This window comes from Ambystoma mexicanum, chromosome 10 (assembly GCF_040938575.1).
Source record: "Ambystoma mexicanum isolate Mex_15411 chromosome 10, UKY_AmexF1_1, whole genome shotgun sequence".
NCBI lineage: Eukaryota > Metazoa > Chordata > Amphibia > Caudata > Ambystomatidae > Ambystoma > Ambystoma mexicanum.
In genome coordinates, this window is record NC_090932.1 from 799,906,773 (window position 1) to 799,918,805 (window position 12,033).

Genomic DNA, 12,033 nt, shown 5'->3' on the forward strand with positions numbered 1-12,033 from the left:
CACAATCATAACATATAACATAATAATTCAAAGGGAAAGTCAAACATTCTAAACCTATTTTTCGTCCACTTATTGCTAATTGGCGTAGATCAGAACGAGTTATGCATCTTTGATAATTAGCCCGCAGTTATTAGCAAAACAGAGAATGAGCTTAGCTTTATGACACTGTGAGCAGAAGCGGGAGCATGAACATAGGCCCATGACAGAGAGTGAGTGAGCTCTACAGTCTTCATGTGCAGAGTGCTGGACATCCTACTCCCACCCCTCCGGAGACCTGCTGTTTTGGTGCTTGGTCCTGTCCCTCACTTTGCTGTCCTGGTGATTTGAGTGCCCTATTATGGTTGGACAGGGGAGTCCTGGGTGGAAGGAAGTGCAAGTCAAAGTGTAACTGACTTTGTGTGCTGTGGCTACCACTGTGACTACTCCTAGAAGAGGTTTAAGAGCTGCAGTTTCAGGGTGATCATTTGTGCATGTGCTGGAGTGAGAAGAATTTGAGGCAAAAGTGTATTTTTTTAAAATAGAGCAGCAGAAGGAGGGATGGATTAAAAGCCGGTGTACTCCTTAGTGGGCATTACCTCTGAGTTCTTTATTCCCTTTAAATGATTGTATATTGGCACATTGATACATCATCATCTTTAACTACATGGCTTTTTATTCTGACTGCTTTCTAGCCTGATATTATCTAACAAGTGCCTTGAGAGTAACCCAATCCCAGCCTGGGAGTGGGCAGGTAACACGGTGAACAGGCGAGTACAGGGGTTGCCTTTGCATTATGGATACAATCTCAGAGGAAACCACTGTAAGCAATCAGGCTTGTGGCTACGGCACAAGAATGAATGTTTTGAGCAGAGCTAAAGCACTGCGACAGCAATGCAATGATAACAGATGTTTCCATTAGCCCATTAGCTGTTCTTTTATTGACATCTGAAAGAACAACATGTGACCCAGCTCTTCTTTGATTTTCGGATTGGTGAGGGAGCCTCACTGCTGGTGAGGAGCAGCTGTGGAAGCTTTTGACGAGATACATAAGTAAGAGTGCATTCTGCATTGCAGTCCTTCCTCTGCATAGCATTCAGAGTCCCACAGTCCTTAGTGTCCTGATTGTCCTGCTTTTAATTGCTTGACCCTGCCCCTCAATACGTCACTTTCTAGTAGTGCGAAAATACAGCAAGGAGGATTTAGCCTGGCAGCTTTCCCTGCAACAGGCTTGCATGAAAAATATGCAAATGCAGGTATATCATTATATTTCCTGTTGCTGCAGCAGGGTGCAAAAATTCAAGTTGCAGCCATAAAACAAATTCATTTGTCACCTCATTTCTATACATACACACACAACACCATTTTTTACTCGACAAGAGACAAAAATCACTAGCCAATGGCTAGTGTTGAGTACACATATTACATATTAAGTGCAGTTAACCATACATTTGAATACACTGGTCAATCACATGGATGCGGAATGATTCAGAGCAACAATAACTGATCACAGCCTCATATTCATAGAGCAGGCAGTCTCTGATATGGAAGCTGCACTTAGATTAGGAAACCTCCATAACTTGTTAGTTATGCAAGTCTACCGTCCCGAAGATCCAATTCAAGGTAAGATGACCGACAGGCATTCTAACAAAGATAGGAGTGTCTAAATGTGAAAGAAGGATTAGGTGGTGAATGCTGTAAAGAACATTTGGAGTTTCAGATCCCAGTTGCTAATATGGTGGGCACCGATGAGGAGATGCTTGTTTTTGCTTGGGGTGTATTGTCCACAGAGTAAGAAAGTAAGATCTAGTTGGGGGGTGGCTAGTTAGATCAGGAATGGAGGGATTTGAAGCGTGCCTTAACAGTGTTTGGACTGTCTGAAAATTGGCATTCCCTTAAGAAAGACAAGCTGGAGTGTCAGGGTGCGATCTTTATAGAGGCAAAAGAAAATACAGACAAACTTATGCTTAAAATTAAACGTTGCCATTGACTATCATGACGTTAGCTGATTCTGGGGTATTAGAGGGAATTACTTGATCCGACCACCTACATGGATACCACCATTTCCAAGGCAATTTGGACCAAGCACTTTTCCAAACCTCATGTGCACATATAAGAGTTGTAGGGAAAATGTGGGGACACCTGTGAGAAATTATTGAATGAGCCTTTGCTTTAAGAGAAGTGGAAATGGGACTGGACTGACAGAAAAATGGGAAAAGTTCAGAGTCCACATTTTATTCCAGTCAGCCTCTTTATTGCCCGGCCTGAGTTGTGAGCCCCGATTTATTTCAGCGTGTCCATGAGAATGATGGAAAGACAAGAACTATCATGGTGGCATAGTGCGGACATCATCACAATGTGTTAAACAAGCATTGCCAAAGCTTTACGTTTTTGCTTCGATATAGGTATTGCAAAATAGGGTCTGCAGGGAGCAAGTGTAAGAGGGGCACAGAAGGAATGAGGAGGTTAGGGGAAAAAGTGGTCAGGATTTAAGGCAAGAGGTCTGGTGAGGAACGAAAACAAGAGGGGAAGCGAGTGGCAAGGCAAAGAGGGCCAAGGAATGAGGGAAAAAGTGGAGCTCACAGGTTGCTGCTTGCAGATGTACAGGCAGGGAGAGGGATGTTAGTGCAGTGCACAGGATGAACATAAACAGCACTAAATCAATCTTCAGAAATTCAGAAGATGCACAAGAGCTCATACGTCAGAAACTGGATCCAATAGAAACCATTTAGATATAATGTATACTGCATCTAGTTGATAACATATGCGTTTTCTATTTGAAAATCAATTCACCTATACAAAGTGCAGAAACTAAACATGTACCGCACATTTGCACCATCTCTGGTGCATCCCTTCACATTAAGGGGCACCACTTGGGAACCCAAATGGTGGAGAAAAATGTGGCATCTCAGATGTCCATCTTTTTGACCCCTTTATAACAAGATGCAGAGACAATAATGACCATTCTCTGCTGTTAGTTTGCATTGAACAGCTGTAGCTTTATTCACCAATAACTAGATGTGGTAATACCAAGGAAAAGCCAGACCAAACTCATAATAAGGGATTTTGTGTTTTAATGTTTTATTTACCCTCATAATAGACTGTTGCGCACACTTCTGATACCCCTGCTTGCTGAGTCTAAAGCAAGGTCCATTAGGGCTGCAATGTGGTATTTATGACGAGAATCTGATCCAAAGACACCCTTTGGGTGGACAGTTACCTCTCTAGAGGCAGAGGTGCAAAGGCGACACCTGCTCCGAGGTCTTGAGCCAGAGTTGGCTGCTCCATATGCTACACAGAATACTTGGTGGATAAAGTGTGGTATTTCTACAACTGGTCCTGTTCCTGTACTACATTTTCATTTGAGCACTACAGGCATTGGATTTATGTGAGATTTTATAGGAGGCAGTATGTACATATGACCTTTTATGTAAAAAATGACATTTTTTATTTGTGATAGTATATATTTGTTCATGGAGTCTTTAATTGTGTTGGGTGTGCCTAATGTACCTTTAAATGTCTATGGAACCAAAGTTTGATTAGGATCAAGCACCCAGTTTTATGCAGCAAGTGCAAAGTCTCTTGGTGGCTGCAGTGTGCATGTTTTTTACTCCATATGCTAGGTGAGAAAAGTGTGCAGTTGTCACTCGTTCTGTTGATAGACACAATTTTGTATTATTCTTGATTCGCAAAAATGCACAATTTTATACTTGGCTTTAAAATGAAAAACTATCACTTTGAGTAACATACAATGTGCATCTGTCACAAATTGTCAAGCCATTGATTTTGCTCGGAGCATTTAGAGAAAAATAAAATTCGGCGTGTGCCTCCACTACAAGTGGTGTTAGTAAGCACTCACTAAGAAAGCACTGGCCACACATTACAACAAAGACAACATCAGACGTTGCACATCTCTGCCACATCATGTGGAGCTCACCTTTTCATACAAATTAAATGATTGAATGATCATGGGCCTCATTATAAGTGTGCCGGTTCAGAAACAACGGTGACGGTAAGCTTACCGGCACCGTTGTTTCCGGACCTACATACTACAGGTTTGCCTGCCGGAGCCGCTGAGCCCAACAGGTCTGACCCTGCCGGCCACAGCGGCCGTGGTAGGCAAGCTGGCACGGAAGCACCGGCACCGTTAAAAATAATTTGCCGGCGCCTGACTACCTGGACTGCTGGGGTTGTAGTCCTGCGGTGTTACCGGGAAGTCAGGTGGCGGTAAATCATTATGGGTCCAGCGGCAACCTGCCGGTAGCACCGGCACGGTTATCACCGTACCCAAATGAGGCCTTGTGTATGGTAAAGAATGAGATGAATAAAATATGCGTTTTCTTGCATTCATGATTGTGCTGTCACTGCTTAAGTATTGAGACTGATCCTGCCTTTGAGAATCTAGGCAAATCAGGAACTATTTAATCGCAAGCGATTAACCAGAACCTAATCAACAGTTGCCCCAAAGAAAACAAGCGTTTCTAGTGAACGTAGCACATACCTCGGGATTTATTTCAGCTTCTGGGTCACTGATTAGTTTGTATTTCATACCATACTGCAATAATTTCAGGCAAACAGGGGGTTTGTCGATTTTCTTGAATTTCTTGTTTGATGCTTTGACTTCTTTTGCAATATCCTGAAATAAAGAATATTAAATTAGTTGTACGTGTATTTAATCACTTTCCAATTTTTGCAGCAAACTCATGATGTGGATGGTTCGAGTCTTCCAGTCAACATCACACCCAGTGGAAGTATATCGGAAAAGGACAAACTTGCCCTACACAACCCTTTAGAACCACACACTTTTGGCAAAGTTGAGTTGGCATTGACTGTGAAGGGAAAGACTCCTTATGCGGCTTGTCACTCTTCTATATTTTATATCTTTGCTGCATTAGGCTACCATTGTCAGGGGACCAAAACAGCCATGCATTAACGAGGACAAGGTACTGTAATGAATAGTAAGACTAAGACACAGGAGTTATTCTGGTGGTTGTTATAGACTTTTATTAAAAGAAAAGAAGGGTTGGAGAAAGACTTATCTCAAACCTATCTCGCCCTATCACTACAAGAGGCATCCCTGCCTCAATGAAACTAAAGGATGTCAGTGTTAGAATGTCCAAAAAGAAAGTGTTCTCCATCCTGTGTGCAGAATCTAACCTGACCTTTAACTGCTAAAATCAAAATAAGGTGCAAAGGGAAACAGTCTTTCAGCTAGCCATCTGTAGCTTTTTCCAATGTTCCAGCACAAAGTTCCAAAAGGTGCAAAAAAAAAAAATAATCAAAGTTCCACAAGGTTCCACAATTCTCAGGAGGGGAGGGTTGCCTTCCCCCAAGTTCCTCAGCTTCCTTTAAGTTCACACTCACAATTTCCGGTAGCTATTTCTCTCCCCCTGCGCTCTTCAGATACTTTCTAGTACACAAACACAATAGTTAAAGGGGTATGATTCTTCCCTTGGTTTCTTTTTCACAGAATGCTCTTTTCCAGCTCAGGGGTTATGTTTCCCCTTTACACTGGTTTTCACACATTCAAGAATGTATTTACTTTCTATTATATATGTGGGTGCGGGTCGCAGACTCACAATTTGCCTGGGGTTTCTCCTGCCAGATCTTACTTATTTTCTTTGGTTTGCTTTCCCCACTATTTTCAACTTGCCACTTCAGGGGGTATGGTTTTCTTTCCCTGGACCTCACAAACTCAAGGGAGTTCCTTTCTCTCCTTGATTACCACAACTTCATAGTCACAGTTCTCTTTCTGAGAATATGCAATTTTCCAGTGCAGCGGGTATGGCTCCCTTCCCCTGGATTTCAGCAATTCAAGAGGTTATCTTTCTTGCTTCTTATACTTTATTCACAATTGGGTGCAGGTCCCAGACCCACAATCACATTGCTTGGTATACTCTCCTGCCAGGGCTTTCACAATGTTCACTTTATAATTGGGTGCGATTCACAGACTTGCAACAGGTTGCCTGGTATACTCTTCTGCCAGGGCTTTCACAATGTTCACTTTGTATTTGGTTGCGGTTCCAGACTCGCAATTGGTTGCCTAGTACACTGTCCTGCCAGGGCTTCCCCCACACGTAACAGTTTGGCTCATTCAGTCAATGGATCGACTCCCTTTCATCTGTATCACTCCGTAACACACTTGGTGTCCAAGCTCACTTGCTCAGTTCGCCCTGTGACTGTCTCTGTCTTTTCTCTGTGCACGGTATAGGCTGTGAAGCGTCCTGGTGTCCCAGTTCTCCTCTCTGGGCTCACCAGTGTCTTGAGACTGCTTTGTAGATCTCAGCAGGCTTAGCCTTTTCCAGCGGGGCACCTCCTCCATCTGCTGGCATTGCGTCTGCTCCCCAGTACTCGCTCTACCTTGACCTCCTCTCCACAATATCTACTGCTGCAGGCCTCTGTGCAGCATACCTTTGACCTCAGAGCTTCTCTTGACAACACCAGTAGGAGTTCTGCTGTCCACTTCTGCAGCTGGCTTCTTCCTTGATTCTCGACCCGCGTCGGGTAAAGTGGATCTCCTGCTTCCTTGTAGTGAATGACTTTTAAATGTCCCGTCTGCATTACTCTGGTGCTCTTCCGCGTCTCAGATGTTTTGTAATAAGTAAAAGAAAGAGCCCTATCTTCAGTGCAAGGCAGATGAACTAGATCTATGCTACAAAATGTAATACAGGTTTGGAAAGTCAAAGGGTTGGTGTCATTCCCAGAGTGGAAAGGGGGATACCATGTTCCTGCCAGTGAGTCTCCGTCCCTCCCACAGGGGCTGTCTCCCCATATGGCCCTCCCTCAGGCAGCAGCCCCCAGGGTCAAGATCAGGTGGCCTCTGCCTTTTTTTCCCTGGCCACAGGGAGAGACTTTCTCCAGGAAACGAGTGATGACATCACCAGACTCATCACAGAACCTACACTTGTAAGTAGTACGCCCCCCCCCCCCCCAGTTCATACTTACAGTTCTTTATTTTTAAGGAAATTAAACAATGTTTACATTCAATGGCACTTGAAGAAACATTACAGTAATTAGATCATCTTGGCACTCTACTGGCCTGATTACAAAACGTTTCTTAATTGAACTTTCCCTTACAATTTTATAGCTAATTCTTTTAATTTTGTGGGTTTTGCCACACCCATTGTTCACATAATAAATGGAGATCACTGCATAGTCAATAGCCGTGGGACATCATAAGTTGGAAGGAATGGTAAAAACAAGGCAATTTAACTACTGCAAAGTGTACACATTTGCTCACTCTCACCCGCGCCCTACCTTTTGCCGTCGGTCCCTTAAAAGCCACAACTGAATATCTTTAATTCCATTCTCCATGCCTTCCAAAACAGAGAAAATGCTTAGGCACATGAGCAGTTTGCTCAGTGAAACCTTTTTTTTCATCCTTAACGACAATGAAAAAAGAAATATGGCAGCTCAAGGTGTTTCATCCCTGCTGGGAGTTACAACCAGGTATAAACATAGAATAGGCTCCATGCTCTCCACACCATTTTGTTAAAAGAACCTGATCCAAAGCTCCAATTACACAAGTTAGATCGTAGTGGTTCATATTCGTTTTTAATAGAATATTAACTACAGTGAATACAAATATTCCTGATTACTATCTCTTACCAAATCATTATTAATGACAAAATTGGATCCTTCATGATATTTTAAGAATATGCAGTCTCCTGTCTACGTAGGTTTTATGGACATTAGTTCAGCCTTTGACTAGGTGGACAGGAGCCTACATTGGCATAGCCTATCTGATCTGGGAATCCCAAAACCCCTTCTGCAAATACTGAAGTCCCTCCATGCAAACACACAGGTCCGGGTAATATATGGCAAGGAAGTTGAGCTAAGTACCCAATTGACGTCCAAAACAGGGTCAGAGGGCGCTGCATACTCTCACTTCATTGTTTAACTGCTGGGGGAATTTCTTGGAAGCGTGTGTGGTTACTTCAGAGGCCGATGTGCCTCTCTGTAGAAGTCGGAGGGTTTCATTGCAACAATCCTTTCAAATTCAGTGACAAAATCTTAGCTGAAGAGATATTAAGGTGGAAGTTTAACACAATAAAACCCCTGAAATTCGGCAGACAGTTTAGACAAAGCCACATTAACTACCTGTCCCCTGTTGCCCTGCGTATCACCACAATGATGACATCAGAGATTACATCACTGGTGGCATCACTAGTGACATCATTAATTACATCATCGTTGGCATCACTGATTATATCAAACCATTAATTTGTTACCAAACACCCCTTGCCTCCAGCCCAATAGATTTAGGTGCTGCAGATGTTTTTGAACTCCTTATTCTAGCAATACTTTCACACCAATCATTTCCAAAAACAGAAATTCTAGCGGTAGTGTGGCGGTTTGCCTATTCCCATGATAACGGGAAAAAATGCTTGGATCTGAAAAGTCTTCCATGTCCTCAGAGGTACTCAACATGAGTCCTCTTTCTTTTGTCCAGGTCCCCTCACTCCACTGAATAGTTTTTTCCCTCCCTAACCCCTCTCCCATTACCGCCATCACTCATCGTTTCGTCATGCACATTTTTTTCTGTTCTGAGCGCTTCCTGCGTGATTACCGCGGTAATTATTGCTAGAACCCCTTTCATTGAACAACAAAAAAAATTCAGACTTTTCATTTCTGATTACCTCTCAGGCTCTCTGCTGCAAAGTACCCAGGCCAATTTATATAAAAACGTTGGTCTATGGGCCTCATTACACGGTAGGAAGTAACCATGGCGCTCTTAGCGCCATGGCTACCCCTTACCGCCTTCTGGGTCCGGGTAGGCGGTATGGGGACTTACCGGGTCATTCCGACCCTGGAGGACCCGGTAAGTCCCCATGCCAATTACCATTCCCCATTCCCATTGAGCCCCCATAGGGCTCAATGGGAATGGGGAAAGAGCTAATAACGGTACCGCAATTTGCGGTACCGTTATTAGCTCTGAAGTCCCTCAGCGGGTCCCTTCCTTAACGTGTGGTCTGACCACACGTTAAGGACGGGACCCGCTGAGGGACCTCGTAGTAGGGCGGTAGGGGATTACCAGCACCGGTGCCGGTAATCCCCTACCGCCTACCGTGTAATGAGGCCCTATATGTTTAGCTGGGTGAACTACCTCAATAGTAATTGCAGTTACTGGTTTTCTAAAAGCACTGAAATTGGATCCTATGATGAATTAATTTGTATATGTATGATTAGCTTTATGAAAATGTAATTATGTTCGTAATGACTCTTTCATGGTATACGTTTAAAATTTTGATATTTTTGTAATTAATTTCTGATGTATATGTAATAGATAATGTATGTATATCTATTCTTTTTTCTTTATACAGGTCAAAATAGTTTTTTAATAATATGAGATATGTTAAAGGTTGATATTTTATCAACTATATAACAATAACAAAAATAATAAAGGTTTTAAGGGGCAGGAGACAGCCAGTTCTCCGTTGAATATTTTGGAAATCTACTGGATGGATTTACCGCAAACAGTCAAGGAAATTAAGTCAACGCTTCATGCCCAAGTTGTTTCTTATTTGGTCCAAATCTGCCCAACGGTTTTAGGTTTTCTTATTAACCATTTTCCTTTTTTAACATGTTGTTCCCAAAATGTCCACATAGGGTGGGGCACATGACAAAACTCTTGTTTGGAAAATTTCATCCAAATCCATCCAGCAAGTCAACAGTTATTTGCAAAAGAATATTGGGGGAGCTGCAGATTTTCTTTTCTGAAAGGTTCTCAACATCTGCTGCAATGCATCATAGGAGATATGGCTAACTGTTTGGGTACAGGGATACACTGGATGGATTTGCACCAAAACACAATAGGATTTTCATCCAGCGCTTTGTGGCCAATTTGTTTCTTATTTGGTGCAAGTCCATCCAGCGATTTGACCTTTGAGCATGAGCAAAAACTGGACATTTTCCCTGTGGGCAAAATGAATGGAAAAGTGAAAAACACACTTTTTTGGAGCCTTTATATCTTTTAAACCGTAACACAGATTTCCAGTCCATGGGGTCCTGGGGCCTAATATAGAAATGTCAAACGCTGTTCTGATCCGTCATATGGCTCAAAAGCTATTAACCATAAAATCTTCACTTTTCCTACAGATGATAGGTTTCAACTTAACTATAGAGCAACTATCACCATGGGAATATATTCCACTGAGGGGCTCCTACAGACATCTGATAGGCAACCAAAGCAAAGCTTGCAATGTCAATGATGTCACTCGAAAACCTAAGGTGCACTGTACCCTATAGTTGAAAACTACCTATCTGTGTCTTTATGTTACGTATGCCCTCTTGTGTGTTTTTTTCATGCCATTCACTGACCCCCTCCTAGGAGACAAGTTGAGGTATGGGGAATCCATATACAACATGAAATATAGAGTAATCCCCTCACAACCCCATCCTGGCATCGTAACACCCACTCCCATCTCCCTTTTGATTGCCCCCTCACACCAAACAAATAAATGTGATACACAATGTCCCCAAACCCTGTCCCACCTCTCTTGGGCTGCAGTATCTATACTATCCACCTCACTCATGGCTGCCAAAGCTCTCTCCTGGGGAATCTCCCAATTAGTGTGGGAGGTGCAAGACTTAAGGTTTGTTAGAGCTGCAACTTAATATGCTGTCAAAAGCAGAGCAGTCTTTCTCTACATCCGTCCATCTTAACAGACCTGAGGGAGGCAAAGAAAATGCAGCATCCCTCTGGCATGATGTCACTGCAGTTGATTATGAATTCCATATTCCTCTGCCATGCATGAACTCACTGCAGTTTGCTACCAATGGAAGCCACACTCAGCAAATAATTTACAACCTGCAATTGTAAAGTATAACCTGAATAAGAAAGTCAGCAAAAGTGGCACAGCATTTACACTGTAGAAATAAATGCAAAGTGAGATGATCACTGCCACAAACAGTGCATGGCATAAGGCCAGAAACTGAGGAAACACGTGGTATTAGTTATCTGTGTAGACATAAAACTATGCCTCACAGGAAAACTGGTGCATTGTGTATTAGGGTTATTGGGGCCTGGTGGTGAATTTGTAATCCTGTGTGCATGTTCACACATAAATGATTGCCCCACAGTATTTATAAGCTCTTACCTTAATAAAAGATTCATTATTAATAGCAAGATAAACGCGAAAGGATAATGATGGGTGGGCATCAATGACTTTGTATACAATGACAACGCCGTGGTGGTGCACTGAGTCGGACGTTTGTATGAGGGGTCCCACTGGAGAAAGCGAGTTGACGCGCCACTTTACATGCGTTGCCGAATGATCCACTGAAGGTTCAATTTCTGACTCGGAACCATGAATGTGTAACACTTTAAAAGTTACATCATGTTCCTGATCTGCAAAAATATGAGAAGTAGCATTATTTCTAAGCAGCATTCTTCAATCAGCGACAAATTGTGACAGCAAATGTAAATCCCTGGTTACTTACCAGCCAGACAAATGGAATGGGGGAACTGGATAGATTTCAGAATAGAGGCATCGCATTTGACATCGAAGATGGGGCCGCCCACGGTCCATGGCTTTTTAACATATCTGCCAAACTTGCTCCACGACAAAACGCTATACTTGATATGAACCCTTTTGGTGACTTCAAAGATCAAACCCGTTTCCGTGCATTCATAAATGCCTTCATCATTTAAAATCAACCTACAATAGAAACATGTTATATTTTCATTATTTGCAATTTTAGGAAATGTTCTAAATCATACAAAATAAAGTTATGGGATTTTCTGATAAATACATCAATCATGTCCTTTTTTAAAATGCTTCCTTAACTACAGCATCTGCAGAGTTAGGTATGAATGTGGGGTACTTGTAGTGCCATAGGTCTCTTGGTGCCATATCGTTGGCCACTCATTTACAATACTTTGCCCTTTTCTTGATCGTTATTCAATCGCATTCACGTGTTATCACGCTGGGCTGGACTTTCCTATGAACAGGCATGGCAGTCCAGACCTATTTCTCCAGGAATGGATCTGGTACAAGGATAAACCCAATTCGTATCAAGGTCTTCTCTTTTACCTGGGCAGCTTGAGCACACTTT

General features: G+C 42.6%; 1 protein-coding gene across 1 annotated transcript in view; it reads right to left on the bottom strand.

Moving 5' to 3' along the window:
- Window positions 1-12,033, bottom strand: part of LOC138491761 (NACHT, LRR and PYD domains-containing protein 1a allele 5-like) — a 421,673-nt gene that overhangs the window by 129,783 nt on the left and 279,857 nt on the right. Inside the window, exons 9-11 of the mRNA XM_069618461.1 lie at window positions 11,419-11,636; window positions 11,076-11,326; window positions 4,478-4,612 (exon numbers count right to left, since the gene is read on the bottom strand). Coding sequence (XP_069474562.1) covers window positions 4,478-4,612; window positions 11,076-11,326; window positions 11,419-11,636 — 604 coding nt within the window. The remainder of the gene's footprint in view (window positions 1-4,477; window positions 4,613-11,075; window positions 11,327-11,418; window positions 11,637-12,033) is intronic.